The sequence below is a fragment of the Monopterus albus genome, unplaced genomic scaffold, assembly GCF_001952655.1.
Source record: "Monopterus albus unplaced genomic scaffold, M_albus_1.0 scaffold172.1, whole genome shotgun sequence".
In the NCBI taxonomy this organism is placed as follows: Eukaryota; Metazoa; Chordata; class Actinopteri; order Synbranchiformes; family Synbranchidae; genus Monopterus; species Monopterus albus.
The window spans coordinates 221,723-239,996 of record NW_018128052.1 but is presented as its reverse complement, the minus strand read 5'-3'; the positions used below and the strand labels follow the sequence as shown (position 1 = coordinate 239,996).

Below are 18,274 nucleotides of genomic sequence, written 5' to 3'. Positions count from 1 at the left end.
ACACGACGGTGTCTACTAGAAGGATATGACACAAAAAACACCAGACAGGACAACTCAATTCTCAAGGTATGTTGTGATGAAACACACAGCTCCAAAATGCTCGTTTACATGGTATGGAAAATGCCCTTAGGAGTCTTAAAGAGACTGTCAGCAGTGTTTTGTTCAGTGATGTAGTCTTGTAGCATAAGGCCCCAGTGAGACAGAGCACATTATACCAGCACGGCGTGGCTGTTTGTAATTGTTTCCAATTAGAGTGAAGCATTTTGCTTGCAGCTTTTACACTGGTGAACACCTTGTGTTTTTTGCAGGTGTGCCTCCAGTTGAAAACATTTCAACTCAAAGCAGAAAAGCGCCCAATATCATTGTCTGGTTTTTTTCCCCCATTGTCCAATCAGGTTAATTGAGAGGTGAACTTTCCACGGACAAACACTCAGCTGCTAGGCGGGACAGAATGATTATGTAACTGGTGGTCAGTTTGGTGATTCGAGGCCTGACAACTGATGATTTTTAATGCTTAGATAAGAAGATAAGACAGTAAATATCTAGTTTTTTATGTTTAGATAAATGATTGTGTTGTTTATATAAATGTCTAAATAAAACAAGATGTTTAAATAGCAGTTAGGCTACGGACAGTGATTCTGTAGTTGCCTATTAACAATAAAAAAGGTGCACAAGCTGCTTTTTTTTTTTATTGTAGTTTTGCAACCTGCAAAATGCACTCTGTCTGATCGGTGGCTAACGCCTCTGCTTGCAAAAATGTCACCAGTTTTTTTTTAGTTTACCAGCAGCAGTAGACATTGTTGTGTGTGACAGAGTTGGAATAATGGCATGGCTGGAAACGCGGAATGTCCTGAGAGCTAATAGGACATGTCTGAGCCCATGATCTCTAAACTGTCTGAACCATGGGAACAGGTTTTATAGATGCAGATTCTTCTTGGGGCACAGACTTACAATCAACTTACATTTGCCAAACTTTAGTTGAAAGCAACCCTGTGAAACCACACTACACTGGAAAGTTGTGCCATTTTCTCCGTCTCACAAGTCCAGTCAGTCTGAAACTGACATTAATGTTCATTTTCTTTTCTGTTGTAGGTTGTCATCACCACACAACTTATGTCAGGAGACCCCTGTTTTAAAACGTAAGCTTTCTTCCCCGTATTCATCTGTTCATTTTTAAATAACAATTATCTGTTACTAAAGATGTGCCAGTTTGTCTGTTAGGTTTAACTTTATGCAGCTACAGAATGTTGTAGTTGTAGGTGAAGTACATTCCCCACACACAGACGCCTGCATCCAACCACAGAGTAAAGTACAATTTTCACATCCTGTCTGTCACTGCAAACACACTCTCGTCTCATGTGACTGACACGCACAGTTTAGTGTTGCTTTGTGTACCTAAGATCTCATCAAACATTTATCTGAGAGCTAATAAAACCTCGCCCAGATATTAATCTGCCAGACCTCTTTAATGAGCAACAGCTGATCTGCTCTGCCTAGAGCTTACATTTTCGTAAATGTCAAGAGCTGTATGTGGAGCAGTTTGTCATGAAAGATGTGCTGTAACGTCACACTCCTGGGAAAGCCTGGACCATGTGCAACCAGTTCACTTTCTTCACCCAGCAACCAACACACAAACAAGTGTGTGTTATATTCTTTCACGGGCCACCTCCCTCTTAGTGTAACAATACACATACCACTGCCTAGGAGTCGGCTAATGTGTACACTCAACAATAACCAAGTCATTCGTCCCACACAGTATTAGTCATATTGTGTGGAGGATTTACAACAGTGTAATGTGCAGTGATGACGCTTAGTTTTTTTCACTGGCTGTCTGTCACTCTTTGTGTCTCCACCCTCATTCCTGTGTTTAACATTTGCATCTCAGCAGCAGAAAAGTGGGGTTTCCTGTGTTAATGTCTGCTAAACAAATGTGTTTTAATACATTTACAGTATTGTATCTGACCAAACAGTTGTCATTGCTGTTTTCTGGTTTGTGTTAAAATGTGTCTAGCCATCTATCCATCTAGCCAACTATTAAACAGCTTTTGGGGGAGGTCACCTTTTGTTTCACGTTTTTGTGATCAGACTAAATGACAGATACAATATTTATAAAGCATGTGATTTAGCTTTATTTAGAATTATTTCTACTAATAAGAATATGAATAATAAGAACAAAAAAATAGATGAAGAGTAACCGGTGTTGTGTGTATTTCAGCATTGCAGAGAGCAGCAAGAGGAGAGAGAGAGAGAGACTATTTTAGTTTGTGCATCCATCCTCAAAATTTTGTAAATCATGTTTTCAGAGGAGCTCATGAGTCAAGCTCCCCCTAGCTGCCTTGTACTTTGCACCATGATTTCGCCCACGGGTTTGGTGTCACTCTGCTTCTAAGTAGTGTCACTGCTTCCTGTGTTCCCGTTAGTCCTCCATCTACAGCCGTGATTCTGGGAATCCCACAGGCGGAAGCAGAATGTCTTCTTGAGGACAGAAAGGGAGGGAACATTTCCCATTCATTCACGGGTATGTACATACTTACTTTAAATCTTGAAAGAATTAGATTTTTCTTACAGCAGATAAAGTTCCTGACAAAAGCAAAGGTTCTATGATAGACAGTCGTAGGCAGTAGTGTCTCTACAGAGAACCATCCTTCATGAGGTACTGTGATTATTCAGTAATGAACAGTAATGTTTTCATAACCCTCTGAATAAAAATTCTCAGAATAAAAACGTTAAGAAACTAAAATTAAATCTTCTAGGCTGTTACTATGAATAACCAACGCTAGTTCTAGATATAACAGATTTACTGTAGCTGTGTATGCATTTTGTCCTTGTAAATCACCTTAATACAACTTGTGATTTGCAGATTTCACCACTTTGTGGCTTGTACTTGATTTTATTTAGAGACTCCAAAAACATCGGTATCAGTCCCAGAGGAGCTGGTCACGTATGGTCACTCTAGATCATCCAGTAATGCAAGTCAGCAGTCAAAAATCTCAGGTACCAGACACAGACACACATACTGTATCTGTTCTCTTCAAACAAAAGAAATTATAACCGCATCACTTACACAGTTCATTAATATAGCTTTTTTCCTCCTGTTCTGTAGGTTACAGCTCTGATCACTCCAGCTTAACAGGCCTGAGCCATCGGAGAAGTGTGTCAGGGGGGTCAGCCTCCACAGGCATTGGCAGCATCCTGGAACCCGGTGATCAGCAGGCAGAGAAAGGAGAGAGGGAGAGCAGGACTACCCCCCCAGTCTATGTCGCCTGCCACCAAACACCTGAATACCCCTCAACCTCCGCCAGGGTTATAAGGTAATACACACAGTTACAAAGGTTCTGAAATTGACATCCTAATTATAAAACATTTCATGAAAAAGATCCACCTTAAGTGAAGAAGTTTACAAACAGCACAGCTCACTGCTCATCCATGCCTGATTCATGTCATGGACAAACTGTTGATGTCACGTCATACTGTAGCTCTATATGATTTGGAAGACATAAATTGTCATCATGTACAGTATTTAATACTAAATAGTTACTCTTTGTTATCTCAGTATTGCTTGCTGGCTGGCTATCATCTGTAATACTTTATAACGACCAGAAATGTTGAATCTGTTTTTTATTTTCTTTCCTTGTTCTCATCTTTTCACATATTATATGTCAATTTTTACCTTTGTGTAACTTACTATAAACAATCCTGGGGCTCACGCCGTAATGATACAATATATTGTCTTATGTCTTTTGTTTTTCTATCTTTAAAGACACATTTGTAATATTCCACCCTATTCTGTTTCTGCAGTAGACACCTAGTAAAGCAGAACTCCATGGAGAATCAGTTGAAGAGAGTCAACGCCACCAGGGTGGATGCTGATGATGTAATAGAGAAAATCCTGCAGAGCCACGATTTCAGTCATGGTTTCCTGGACTCCAGTGCAGAGGGTGTGTACATCTAATCTGTAACTTAGTACATTGGTTTGGAAGGTTTCCTGCCATCCTGATGTTATCAAAAATAACTTTAAGGTTTGAAATTTAGTAAGACAATGTTCTAAGTGTTTGATTCAGAGTCAGCAAAATTCTGCTGAAGATGATTTGATTGTGATTAGTTGTGTACGATGGCACATCTTAAACATGAATAACATTGTGTATCATACTTCAACCTAAACTAGGTGTATTTGATCAAAAATTACAGAGGTTATGTTGTTTATCAGTTCTATGAATACCTCAAGTGTGGTTTAACCTAAGTGATAGCTCAGCACACTGTCACTGCCATGGTACATACCCCTGTTATTACGACTACCCTACAACATTCCCTAATCGGTAGTCATTTATTTTTACACATCCTAGAAACTAAGTGTGAACCAGGCAATTTTCATATTACTAATATTTATGTATGTATGTGTATTGCTACAGAAGAGGGGCTCAGCTTGTTTGTCGGTCCTGGTGGGAGTACAGCTTTGGGAAGCCAGCATGCCAGGTGGGTGTGATTATGTAACTGTGGACTGTGGGTGCCATGCAGCAGGCGTTTACTACACATACGTAGGCCTACACACTTCATGTCAATTCTGATAAGGAATCTTTTCGTTAACCATTTATTTAACTTTTGTTGTATATCTAATGTGTAAAATTTCAAGATACTCAGCATTTCACACCATAGTGTTCTGTGCATAACAGAATGCCCCAAAGCTATGTCATATAACCCCCCTCATTTCCCGCCATATAACACATTGTGGCATTCTCTTTCAGGGTTGCAGCTGGAGCCTTTGAGCAGGTGGTGATGAAGCGCTAGGCTTTGGGAAGCGTGTGACTGTCATAAAGGGTACCATATTCCACTGATGCAGGGGATACATGCTGAGCAGTGGAGGTGCCATCGGAGCGTGCTTCTGCCTCATTCCAGAAATTGAATTTCTCTTGCATAATCCTTCTGCATCTGACCTAGAACTTCTGTTGACCAGGAGATCCCTCTAGTGTTCAAGAAGTGGAGTTGTACACCCCAGTATTGGAACACTTTGAAGATAACTGGTATACTGACAATCCTATGGGTCTTCTTGTGCTCTGTGAAAACTACTGTAATGCCTCTGTTCACCTCTCTTTGTGAGGAAGCTGTTAAGGTGTTTCACTGTTATTTAAAAAAACATTTTAAAGTACCCAACATGTTATACTGTGGTACATTCTGGATTTTGCTTTACCTTGTTACTTGTACCATAAGTGTTAGTTTTATTGTTATTTATAAAAGAATGGGGTTGTCACTGTGTTATTGCAGCTGACAGCAGGTCTTATATGTATGTGTTATACACTATGTCTAGACTGGACATCGTGTATATGAGACAATGCCACTGATGTTAAAAACTGTGAAATTGCTATTTAGATTCTTTGAGCAGGATGCACTGTGTAAGCCACTTCTCTCTTTCTCTCTCTGGGATTATTGATAGTGGAATAAATGGCTGGAGGGGGGGGGCTGTGTCTGTCCCTACAGTCCCATATATTTAAAGTAATTTAAAACTGACAGAGTGGTGGTTACAGTACCATTGTGTGTCATCCTCCTTCACAACCAGATGAACACTGGTTGTGAAGGAGGACGACTGCCTTTAAAATACCACGAAGTTTATGTATTTTGTTCCTTTGGTATGTGTATAGAAAATGAAAAGAAATGAATTTATTTTTATCACAGCTAGATAGACCAAACTTAGTAAACATTATATTTACAGTCATATCTATAGTATGTAAACTATAGCCCATGTATTCAGAGTCAGCTGTTTAAAGCCCATGTTCATAAGATATCTACAGTAAATATAGCTATACATTAAATGTTGCAGCGTTCAAGGCCGAATCTGGAGATTTCTTTCAAAAAGTGCACTCTAGATATGGATAACTCCCAGCTCATTTTGTGCTGCCTTTCAGCAAAACTATTTCCTGATAGACGAAACAAACATTTCCAAAATAAACCTGTACTAATTACCTTTGTATAAAAAGATAAGCAGTGAACATGTCTTTAAATGCACCATAATTAAATACTAATTGTGTACACGTTATCTGTACTGAAGTATTGAATACACTGGTTTGTAAAATGTAGTTTGTGTGTACATGCTTTTATTTTCTAAATTAAATACTGAGCTTAGCTGTTAACGTAGCAGGTCACGGTGCAGCACCACTAACGTTACACATCCGGTTCCGCCTCGCAGCAGCACTTTAGCGTTATGTTGGTTACGGTGTCGGCGGGAAGTTGTTATCATTAATTTAACCTCAAATCAACAATAACTAAGTGGACGAAATTGTTAAAAATCGAAAGTTTCTAATCGAATATTGATGGATCTGTAAGTGGAAATTCGGTAACTATAAACCAAGATTAGCGGCGTGGGAGACAGCTAACATGGCTAACGTCGGAAACCAGCTACCAACACAGGCCGTTAGCAAGCCTGCATCAGGAAAACATGGAAATGTATTGCCCCTGTGGGGCAACGAAAAGACTATGAACCTCAACCCAATGATTCTTACCAATGTGCTGTCTTCGCCGTATTTCAAAGTGCAGCTTTATGAGCTAAAGACTTACCATGAAGTTGTGGACGAAATCTATTTCAAGGTAATATTAGCAAGTGCTAACCCGCATGCTAGTTAGTTAAGCGCTGACCCGGTCAATGTAGCCTCTCCGTGGATAGCAATGCGTTGCAGTCTTGGGGAAACTGAAATCAGAACGTTCTAATGTTAAGTAACATAGCTTAACTTCAGGACTTGGTAAGATGTCCGCTTATTTTATGTAACTGCGCACAGATATTTAACTTGGAACGCATTGCTCTTGTTAGTAACTTAAAAGTAGCTAATTATAGAGCTAACGTTAAATCAAAGTGGCTTTAGTTGTCTGTTGTTTTATACATACGTGTTTAAAAACGTTAGGTCTAGTTTAGTCAGAACTGGTTGGTTGGATTATTCCTGTGGTATTTTTAAAAAGTTAGCAGGTCAGAACTCATTAGTGTTATAGTATTATTTAAATAGAGAAACTTAAACGATGGCGTCTCTCTTGAGGCATATAATGCAAGTCTACAGGGACGTGTAATGTTTTTTATGGTGTGGTGTTTATGACAGCTCAAATTAGGTCTCTCACACGTGTGTGTAAACTAGACTATTAATGTTCCCTGCGTCCTTGTAGGTGACTCACGTTGAGCCTTGGGAAAAGGGAAGCAGAAAAACTGCAGGCCAGACTGGAATGTGCGGAGGGGTAAGTGAGAAGTACGTGATTTTTATATTCCCCATCTTTCCCCCCTCTGTATTTTCCTTACCTGTCTGCATGCTATTTAAAGCATTTTGTTGAAATCATTTGACATGGTTTGCAAGTGAGGCCAGTTTATACTGATCATTAGGACTTGAATTATTGTACTTTAGTTTTTGACTATTGTTAAAATAAAGGGTCAGCCAGTATGGATAGGTTGGCTTTGAATAATGTGCAGTGAGTTTCAAATATTATTTTTGGCAGGTACGTGGAGTCGGGACTGGTGGTATTGTGTCTACTGCTTTCTGTCTTCTATACAAACTGTTTACTCTCAAGCTGACTCGCAAACAGCTGATGGGTCTCATCACGCACACAGACTCTCCATACATCAGAGCACTTGGCTTTATGTACATCAGGTATGATTCTTTGTGTGAGACTGACACATTTGGACACTGTAATTCTTATATATAGCACTTCTTTTTTGGAATTGTGTAGATTTTGTGTATTAGTAGATCCTTTTGTGCATGCTGATTGCTGAATTTCCCACATTTCAGAAGGCAGATATTTTATTCTTAAAGCAGTGTTTTTAGTAAAAACCCATTTTAATGCAAGTCCTCTGTGAATTACAAATACCAATTAATACATAATAGGTACTGTAATTACTAATATGTTACTGTATTTTCCTAGTATGATAAAGGCACATTGTATTGTAATGTTTTAATTTCAGCTGCAGCCAAATGATGAAAAGTTCTGCATAAATGATTGCCCATGTATAAAGTGCCACTGGGTCAGGTCCAGAAAAACACAGCTTGTATCTGTGCAACGTTTACAACATGATTCTGTGACACAAATGCTCATGTTCTGTTCTCTGTTGTGTTCTGCCTTAGATACACTCAGCCCCCAAAAGATTTGATAGAATGGTACGATGGCTTCCTGGATGATGAGGAGGTATGTCACCACGGGTAATAATTTGATGTTTCTTTTCTCTATTGAAGGCACAGCCACATGTCACACAATAGGTTGATGCTCATGCTCTGTGATGCTCATAGCTGATTTTTCACCTTTGCCTTCATTTGGCTTAATTGTCCACAGTTGTTGTCCTCTAAACCTGAATAGCTAGGTTACTTGCTTACTGCTCTGCTGCTGATATTTATCAGGGTAAGTACTACATATGATGCTGAGTCCAATGTGATGTCAAGGCATGCTCTCTGTTTTTGACAAGATTTTATCAGGACTTGTTGCACGAAACTAGATTTGGGATAAATTGCAATTGGAGAATTCATGCAGATACACACAGATAATTGTATTACACAAATTTGTCCAAATCCATTGTATTTTATTAAAATCTAATTCAGTCACAGGCTGTGCAACCAGGCCTCCTCTGATGTTCTGTTGTATTTTCTTTGAATTGATCATATGAAATCCTGCCCAACTGGTTAATTCCCCTGTTTTTTTCTTTAGATGCCCATTGTGCAGCAGGTGAATTGGATATTGTATCTCAGCACTGTTGGTTTGTGTGTGTGAGTGCAAAGCAGCTGTTCTATACCATATAAAACTGATTCAACTGGTGTGCACTTACCTACCTGCTCTAGTCTGTGTTTACACTGTGGGCAGTTTTTAGCCTCAAGAGTTCACTGTGCTGTTGGGAGACTAAAGAATGAAGCCAAGGCTTCTCTCTCTCTGTCCCTTTAGCACGATGAGGATGCGTCTGTGTTTTGCTCTCCCTTCCTTTATGGTCTGTAAAGACTAGCTGCCCCCACCTTTTGAAGATATAGTTTTAAATAGATAATGTTAAAGAAAAGGGGAGAGATCTTACATATACAGTGAAGTATAACTTTGGTTAGATTGTAAAAGCTCACTTTGTAAATACAGACTCCAGGAATTGTCAGCCAGTCTATATGAGAGAAACATTTTATGATAGGCATAGTTTTGTTTTCTTTATTTAGAATTAGCAGAAGTAAGGCCAGGCACACTCACTGATATAAGAGATTAAGCTAGATGAACAGAGGTGAAGGTTCAGTACTTGATCATCACAAATTTGCTTTTTGATTTCAGAGATTGATAAAGCAGTCAGATTTGCCTACTTCCTGCCTGTGCGTGCTAATTGAGTTTTTCTATGGCTCTTTCCCACCATTTGATTCTAGGAGCTTGACGTGAAGGCAGGAGGTGGCTGTGTGATGACCATTGGAGAGATGCTGCGCTCCTTCCTGACCAAGCTGGAGTGGTTCTCCACTCTGTTCCCACGTATCCCAGTGCCTGTGCAGAAGATTATTGACCAGCAGATAAAGGCGAGGCCTCGTAAGGTTGCTCAGAAGGAGAGACAGGAGGACGAAGCTGCGTTTTCAGAGTCGGGGAGGCAAGGGGAGCGGCGCCGCTCCAGGTGACTCAGTAAATGATTCAATCTATTTAGTGTTATCCCGTCTTCAGCTTGCTCCATCAGTGCCCTTTCTCTTACAAATTAGAATGTAAAAGGTGGTTCATTTTTTCATCCCTGTTTTTTTAATCTACAACCCCAAAGGTGTGTAAAATTAAAACTGAAAATAGGAATTTGTAAATCAACTGTCCTGTATCACAGTGAAAACAATGCAGCAGCACATTATTTGATGTGATACCTCATCAATTTTATTCTTTGTTCAAAATAAACACTCACTTCAATTCTGATGCCTGCAACACTTTCCAATAATGTGCTGCTGTATTGTTTTCACTGTGATACAGGACAGTTGATTTACACATCACTGTTTTCAATTTTAATTTTCATTTTACACACCGTCCCAACCTTTTCAGATTTAGGATTGTAGGTAGTTTAACAGCTCCGACTCTGTATATGAAAGGCAAAACCTTTAAACTATGGTACAAGAATGTCAGTTGCCCACTTTGTACATGACTCTCTGCAAAATGTTGACAAAAGCTACTATTGCCTGTAGAGCCCATTTACACCCACACAGCTTCTGTCAGTTGTTTTGTCTGATTACGGCTTTGCTCTGAACTATATATTAGGGCTGGGCAACTCGACACCTTTCATGCTAGACTTTAAATACAAATTTTAGATGGTGTTTAATTGCTTAAACACACATTTATCTCCCTGAAGCTAATGGTACCTTTTCTGGCCAGGACACCCAGGCGAACGCCAAGCCCTCGAAGGTCACCCAAACGGTCAAGAAGCAGGAGCCACCACCGCGAGAGAGACCGCCACGGCCCCAGCTTTGATCGAGAGCTGGAAAGGGAGCGAGACCGCCAGAGGAAGGAGAGGGATGGCAAGGACCGGGATAGGGACAGAGGGGACAGGGAGAGACAGTGGTCCCGCAGCACAGACAGGAACCAAGACCGTCGAGAACGCAGAAGAAGTCGCAGCGGCAGCCGGGACAGAAGGAGCGAACGCAAAGACAAAGAAAGGGATGGCGGGGATGACAGGAGCAGGAGGAAGGACAGGGATCACCATAAAGATAGAGGAGTTGAGAGGGAGAGATCCAGGGATAAGAAGAGCAGGGGAGAGACTGATGATAGAAGACATAAAGATGACAGGGATAGGCACCGAGAAGACAGGAAGGCCAAAAGGTCAAGCCGGAGTCGAAGCAGGGAGAGAAGGCACAAAACTGGGGGTGAGGAGAAAAGCAGGAAAAGAGAGCGCAGCCACAGCAGAGAGAGGGACAGGGAGCGAGACGGAGAACAACGTTCTCACAAACGTAGTTGTAGCAAAGAGAGGAGTCAACATCAGCGCGAGTCTAGTAACGACCAGAGTAAACACAGTGATCGCAGAAGGAGTCAGAGCACTGAGTAAAAGGTGACCTTGCTGCAATATTACTTCTACTCCTGTGTTGTTCTTCCTTTTTCTATCCAGTTGTCTGGTCTGTCACGTGTGCTAAAGAGAAGGAATGCTACCACATCGTACATCTGGAGTTGTCGTCTTTGGCCAATGTAATGTTGCTTTATCTTTGTTTTTCTGCCTTTTTCACTCCCTGTTTAGACCATTGTTAGTCTTCACTTGAAATATGAAAAGTGGCAGAAATGGCATTTTAATTTTCTTTGGTTATTTTATTTTATTTTTTGCCACAGGATATGGTTTGTACATAATGTTAGAAGGCTGTCTACACATAAGTGGTCAGAGTTGCATTCGCTGCTGGGCTGGGCACGTCACTGCTAAAAAGCTCAGCTCAATACTGTCATATAAATTTTAAAGAGCAGCTTTTAAGTTTACGCTGTACAAATGCCAATACATAAATATTATGGTGCATATGTCCATATTATTCATGTTTAAGCCTCTTTATCCACTGGTTTCTGATCAAACATGCTTTAAACAGTCCAAAGACAATGGTTCAAGTTCAGAATCTGAGCATAGCTGCGATGTGCCTCGACAATGGCTCAAGCGAGCGCAAAGTAATTCTGTCTGATTGTGTGTAGACAACCTGAGAAGGTTTTAATCCTCTAAAGGGCAGCCTGCAAAGGGTAATTTTTACCACACACACTTGAGCCCTGCTTGTGCTGTGTTTTGGTTATTGCTCTGTTGCATTTTCTAATAAAACACTTTTCCGAACAAGTATTGTTCTTGTTTTAAAGGGCACAGATCACTATTAAAAAAATGGACAGCACACTGAATGAAATCACAAAGGCTGGATGCTACATTATAGGTTGTCAGCAGTTTATTTAGTACAAATAGCTAAAATTAAACTAGTCCAACAGTCCTGCATTAAACCATCCATAAAGGTCATAATTTTGAGCTTTCACACTTTCAGAGAGGTGTTGGTTCAACTATATGGTCATGTTGGAGGCTGTAGTTACATCCATCCCATGTATTTAAACAGTTCTCTGCAGTCCTGTTGAACAGCAGCACAAACTACAGGCTCCAAAAAGATTGCACATTTGAATATAGCATGATTTAGACATGGACATTTGCTTCTACAACATCCCTCTAAAAGAGTTTGGACAAACTAAACATCACCTCAGTGAAGGAGGGTTTACTGCTGATCTATGAGACTACAGTAGTTTTAGCCATGTGTACCTAATAAACTAAGTGAATGTCAGTTTTATTAGAATATAGTTTGAAAATAATTTTCCATATTAAATCTACATTTAGACATGCAACAAAGGACATATTAAACACTGATATTTTACCTTTAAGGTGATTAATATATAATTTACAATGGTGACTAAAACAGAAAAGGCAACAGAAACAAAGGTCTGAATATGAAATGTATAGCCTCAACCAAGAACAGGCAAAACCTGCATCTCCACTGAGTTTTTACACAAGCACAGAATCAAGGAACCTAAAATGCACAAAGCCTAGTGTTTTATCTGAAAGACATTTGCCCGCTATGCTACCTGTGACTGTAATGTTAGCAGTGGCTAGACCATTGCAGCAGTTCCAGTTCTAGCTTTTCATTACATGACCAACATACATTACAAGTAACAGTGGAGCCTATGGTGAACCAGCAGAAATGTAAACATCAGATCAACCCTTGCTAATTCCCATGTTCTACTAGATTTAAAGTTGTGTATGATAAGTGAAGTATTTGTCAGTTGTTAATATCACAATGTTACTTGGAGAATAGGACCATCACATTTAATCAAGAGATGCATGCGGACCTCCAGCTTTGTCTACAGGAGTGTTTTCATGATGATTACTGGAGCTGCCTTGCTTCTTGATAAACAGGCTGTAACGGGAAGCTGTATCCACTTGAGACCATTCAGAAATAACTGTTGACATTTGTTGTTTGACATCCAGCACTGAAGCCGAGAGGCCTGTTGGGGTAAAACAAGCCAGAGGTGTGAATTAGGTCCCAGCTGACGTATGGCTTGTTTGTCCAGCACTGAACTGAGACTGCATGATAGTTAAGGTTTTAAAGTAGTAACTAGTAAAAGGCAGCACTGAGAACTTAACCCTCCTTAGAAAAAAATAATAATCCATGCAACATTTAGAAATCCTTTGTGTTTCAGATAATATGTGCAAAAAAATTAGTTTGTTTTTTTTCACAAATTTAAACTCACCACTCATTGGCATCTGTCCACCGAGATCTCTCCTCCTTCGTCCTTGTTTTACCACTTAAAAGAAAAGGGTTAGATCAGTTAGTTTGTTTTGATGATGTAGTATAATGTGGCTTTTAATTTTAAATGTACAGTAAAGTTTAATTGTGTTTAAATGTAATGTGAATTTATACATCCATCAAATTGTAAAACAGCATACTCCCCATTCTGCACTCATATACACACACACATTTGGTTTCATTCCTCATAGGGACTTGACATAAATTTCCTGAAGACTTATCCTAACCTTAACTGTAGCCACTACTTGTCTAACCCTAATCTTAACCTAAACCTGACCATGTTGTCACCATATAGGTCTATAATTAACCAGAACACCTGGGTCAAGAGTAGGCTTTTTGAGTAGAGGTTTAATTACAGCAACCTTAAAAGCCTGTGGAACGTAGTCTGTTAATAGAGAGAGGTTGGTCAGATCTAATATGGACGTGTTGGTTAGGGGTAAAACGTCTTAAGACAGGTTGATTTAGATGAAGCAACGGTTGAGGTCAAGTCAGAGAGCTCTATGGGAGAGAAGTAGTCCAAGTATAAATGAGGTCTCACAGATGTTTCTAAAGCCACTGTAGTAGATGGCACACCCATGAAAGCTATGGGAATGGTCCGAGCAATTTTTTCTCTGATAGTTGTGATTTTATTTGTAAAGAAGCTCATGAAGTCATTGCTGCTGAGATCTAAGGGAATGTTAAGCTCAACAGCACTGTGGCTCTTTGTCAGCCTGGCTACAGTGCTGAAAAGAAACCTGGGGTTCTTATTTTCTTCTATCAGTGATGAATAAAATGCAGTTCTGGCACTACGAAGGGCTTTTTTAGATGTTATTAAACTATCTTTCTAGGCTGACTTAGTGGAGCGCCACCTCCTTTTCAGTTTTCGTGAGGCCTGCTTTAGGGAGAGGAGCTGTGAGCTGTACCACGGGGCCTCCTCTGTTTTACTGCCTTCTTTTTCAGAGGGGCAATAATATCAAGTGTTGTACATAGGGAGGCTGCAGTACTATCAACAAGATTATCGACTTGTGTGGGAGTAAAGTTAAGGTGGCCACCCTCCATTGTATTGGCAAACGGCACTGAAGTAAATAATGATGGAATTATTTCCTTAAACTTGGTAACAGCACTGTGAGACAGACATCTACTATCATCTACTCCCTGTTGTGATTCTGTCCCGTTTGCTTCCTGTCTCATGCTTTTATTTTGATACTACTTCCTGTCCCCAGCTCACCCTGACTCCCGGGAACTTTAGCTCATTATCCACATTGGTTTCACCTGCTTCTCATTACCCACACCTGCTCACAACAGCAGCTTCTCACCCTGTGGGAAGCTGCCAGATTGTTCTAACTCCTGTTCAGACTTTCCAGCATTTTACCTGTTTCCTGTGATTCCAGCTCTGACCCCGGATTACTGTTTGATCACCGAGTTTTGCCTAGCCCTCTGTTTCTGCTCGTGTTTTTCTGTGTATTGACTATCAGACTCCCCTCTCTGACCTCTCCTTTGTGGATCCCTCAGCTGTGTAAGCTTGCTGGCTCTGACCCTGGACTGTATTATCGACCCAGAGAATGTTTTTTGAGTTCATGTAGTTTTCTGTATCATTTTGTTACCAGTGCTCTTATTAAAGAGACAGTGTTTTACTTATCCTCATCTGGCTCTATAATTGAGTTCACCCCATGACATCAGCAGCTTTACGCGCTGACCCTGACGTCCCCCACCCAAACACACACACACACACACACACACACACACACTTCCTACCATTTTGCGTATTACTTTCTCCAAAGGAGTTGCTGGCTGTGACCACCAGGTTAGTGGAATTTACGTTGGACAGAGAGCAGGACAGGCCTGTGGTGCTGCATAGCTGAGCCATTGGCCGAACACTGTTGTCATATACAGTGTACATGGTGGCAAACACTGAAGCGTTCCATGAAACTGCACTGCCATTGTATATCACTAGTGATGGTGGACAAGGAGCTGGGAGAGGAAAATTTTTGTTAAAGCAGCTAAAAATGTGGTTTCAAAAATCATGTTTTTCTCTAACCTTAAATATTCATGACTAAACGAACATCTAATTTTCCACAGCAGACGTCCTGAGTCGCCATAATAGGAAAATCACAAGTGTTTACAGTTAACACTGATGCTGGCTCTGTTCTATCAGGTGTCCCATTAAGCCGTGACAGTGAGCCAGCATGCACAATAACAAGACCCCGCAACTGCAGCAGATAAATGCAATTCAGCCTTCATTATTTTATCATTTACACCTGTGTTTCTACTACTGTACATGGCAAAAGGTCTGTTAAAAGGCATATCAAAGCCACCATACAAACTTTAATCACAGCAGACATTTTGACTCGTCACTGCAGGGATAGCACAGGTGTAATAATATTAAAGCTTTGTTTCACTCTAATTTTATCCCATTTTTCCCTTTGATTCTACATTTCACACCATAGCTATGCAGTTTGGGAGGTAATCTAACCCAGTCGTCATCACAGTTTGGCCCTTGTTAAAGTCACTCAGATCCCTATGCTTGCCCATAGTTTCCAACACATCAGCTTAGAGGACTGAGTGATCACTTGCTGCCTAATATACCCCACACACTGACAGGTGCCACTGTAACAAGATAATCAGTGTTTTTCACTTCACCTGTCAGTGGTCATAATGTTATGGTTGATATGTGTATGTCCTGCTTTCAGTAGACAGTTGAGAGAATAGGAGTTTTCATTTCATTGTTAACTTCTTGTACTTTCAAAGCGATTAATACCTCAAAAACAGGGTGGAGCAGAGTGGATGGATTTTGAGCACAAAGCTTTAATCTTAAGTCTCATGCTAACACTAGCTTGAACTCAGTTGCATATTGTAGCTTTAAGTTACTTTTATGAAAATTTGCTTTGGCATAACAGGGATAGCACAGGTGTACCTAATGATGTTGATGGATTGATTGCAGGGATTATAATGCAATTAGTTATATCTGTGTATGACAAGTGAAAATGTCAGCCATAAAAAGGTCTATTTTCAGTTAACCGTGGCTCTATGGAGAATGGACAGCTTTACTCAGTTTACTATGGATAAATACAATACTATATTAAAGACATTTATACTTGGCACTTACACACAAGATGGCCTGAGGTGTAAAATGAAAAACAAAACAAAACAAACAAAAAAATACCACATTTGAACAGTAGCTCAGGTTCAAGTGAGCAGTAGTTTACCTGTTGTTCCAATGATAGGCACTGACGGGTCACTGATACCAGCAGCATTCTTGCTCTGCATTGTAGCAACGTAGGATGAGCTGCAGGGGAGAGGAATCTCAAAATAACTCATGGTTGTCCAATAAGAAGAAACCTGGATCAGAGCCTGGCTGTCTCCAAGGACATTTCCTGTCAATGTCACCAAATACTCAGTGTTGTTGCAGGGGACTGCTGTCCAGTTGAAGCGCAACACCTGGTTCTCTGTCTGCATCGGCAGCAAATGTACATCAACAGCATCTGGAGGACAGGGAACTGATGGGGAGAGCAGGGGGGTTCATGTTATTCCATTCCAGTGCAAACATTACCAAGTCACTTGGTAAGCACCAAAGTCTTTGGTAAGTAACATGCAACTATACCTGCTCCTTTCTGCACCACGTCACTGTAGGAGCTGTTATGTGTGCCATCTGAGGACTGGACAATGAAATTGTAAACTGTTCCACAATTAAGACCCTGGATAATGCAGGTGGGATTTGTGGTGTGACAGCACAGCATGTCTCCATTCCCATCCATGGCACATCCATAGTAGTTTCCAATATAACTGGCGTTCCATGACAGCAATGCAGACTGATTCTTACAGAAGAAGGAAACTGAGAGTCCACCAGGCTGGCAGGGACCTGGACAGAAGGAAACATGCTTACTGAAATTTGACATTTCTAAAAATGGAATAATTAATGTCCTTGTTTTACATTACAGGAAACTGAATACTTTTGTAATTAGGATTGTTTGTCAGATAAAACTAAATGTTTGAAGATATTTCTGACATGCTATAAAACTAAGAATTAACTTTTAAATAAAGAAAATAACCACTATAATAAAAATGAACTAAAATAAAAAATTTCCACCCTATATTCTATAATGTAAAACATGGTTTTTAATTATAATTCATTAAGACAATTAACAATAAAATTAAGAAGAACGGTTGCTTTCAGTATTATAATATGTTGTATGCTATTTTATTACATTAACACTTATTTAGCCAGGAAGGTCCCATTGAAATACAAGGTGTCCTCTCAAATGAACACACATAAAATATATAAAAACAATGCAAGGAGAAATAGTAAAAAATAAAGGTAAATAGGCCATTATAGTATTAACCATGATATGTTACAACTCAAGTCAAAGATTATGTCAAAGCAACAACACGTTTCCTCCTAGGCAGTTTGTAAAAGACCTTTAAAGATGTTCAGAGAGGGTAGTGTTTCTAGTTCCAAGCTCAGGATGCATAAAAAGAGTATGGCATTTTATCTAATTCATAGTGCATTCTGGGAACACGTAAAAGAATTTGAGCGGAAGATCTAGTGCTATAGCTGCTGGAATGATAGCATAAAAGATATAGGTAGGAAGTTTACCTAACATCTTTACAATCAATAGTAACATATACATTTTTCATCACTGGTATAAAAAAGACCATCGATGAAACTCAAAAAATGATGTGTTGAATGTGTGAGCCTGCACTTGTCACATGATACAATGCAGCATGATATAGAAAATCCTGTTTTTTCAAAACTGAAGAAGCTGCGTGCATATAAATCACATCAGCATAGTCCAATACATAAAAAAATCATTTGCACAGTTTTCTCTTTCTGACCTCAAATAGAAAGCAGGTTGGTTTTAGCCTAGATTGTTTCAATAGCTTAAATGCACATTAAAAGCCAACCTGTGATCAAACCAAATGTTTTACAATTACTGATGCTTAATGTGCAAGACATATTTATATTTTGGAGGATGTTATATTTAAATATAAGTATATACTGTATATATAAGTAAGCAATGCAGGCAGTATATTTCAGCTGGCTGGACACATTAGTGGGA

The 18,274-nt window shown here is 39.8% G+C and overlaps 3 protein-coding genes across 4 annotated transcripts in view; 2 read left to right on the top strand and 1 right to left on the bottom strand.

Annotated features, from left to right (window-relative positions):
• Positions 1-6,028, top strand: part of LOC109969288 (protein FAM102B-like) — an 8,337-nt gene extending 2,309 nt beyond the window's left edge. The window contains exons 5-12 of the mRNA XM_020616036.1: positions 1-66; positions 1,093-1,139; positions 2,421-2,518; positions 2,899-2,994; positions 3,104-3,311; positions 3,799-3,938; positions 4,410-4,473; positions 4,743-6,028. The exon at positions 1-66 is cut by the window's left edge and continues 7 nt beyond it. Coding sequence (XP_020471692.1) covers positions 1-66; positions 1,093-1,139; positions 2,421-2,518; positions 2,899-2,994; positions 3,104-3,311; positions 3,799-3,938; positions 4,410-4,473; positions 4,743-4,785 — 762 coding nt within the window. The 3' untranslated portion in view covers positions 4,786-6,028. The remainder of the gene's footprint in view (positions 67-1,092; positions 1,140-2,420; positions 2,519-2,898; positions 2,995-3,103; positions 3,312-3,798; positions 3,939-4,409; positions 4,474-4,742) is intronic.
• A 96-nt stretch (positions 6,029-6,124) lies between these two features.
• Positions 6,125-11,744, top strand: prpf38b (pre-mRNA processing factor 38B). The gene is made up of 6 exons (XM_020616035.1): positions 6,125-6,576; positions 7,141-7,209; positions 7,465-7,616; positions 8,088-8,148; positions 9,345-9,580; positions 10,312-11,744. The coding sequence occupies exons 1-6, from the start codon at positions 6,367-6,369 to the stop codon at positions 10,976-10,978; spliced, it is 1,395 nt and encodes a 464-aa protein (XP_020471691.1). The 5' UTR covers positions 6,125-6,366; the 3' UTR covers positions 10,979-11,744.
• The window catches only part of LOC109969286 (fibronectin type III domain-containing protein 7-like), a 59,090-nt gene continuing 51,831 nt past the window's right edge, over positions 11,016-18,274 (bottom strand). For both annotated transcript variants that reach the window (XM_020616034.1, XM_020616033.1), the window contains exons 13-17: positions 16,819-17,076; positions 16,424-16,714; positions 14,973-15,188; positions 13,183-13,236; positions 11,016-12,936 (exon numbers count right to left, since the gene is read on the bottom strand). In XM_020616034.1, coding sequence (XP_020471690.1) covers positions 12,758-12,936; positions 13,183-13,236; positions 14,973-15,188; positions 16,424-16,714; positions 16,819-17,076 — 998 coding nt within the window. In that variant the 3' untranslated portion in view covers positions 11,016-12,757. The remainder of the gene's footprint in view (positions 12,937-13,182; positions 13,237-14,972; positions 15,189-16,423; positions 16,715-16,818; positions 17,077-18,274) is intronic.

Bases quoted from the DNA above. Each gene is read 5' to 3' on its own strand.
- prpf38b (XM_020616035.1), top strand. From the start codon at position 6,367: ATGGCTAACGTCGGAAACCAGCTACCAACACAGGCCGTTAGCAAGCCT. The intron at 6,577-7,140 runs GTAATATTAGCA...GCGTCCTTGTAG, and splicing joins TGGACGAAATCTATTTCAAG to GTGACTCACGTTGAGCCTTG. The intron at 9,581-10,311 runs GTGACTCAGTAA...TTTTCTGGCCAG, and splicing joins GGGGAGCGGCGCCGCTCCAG to GACACCCAGGCGAACGCCAA.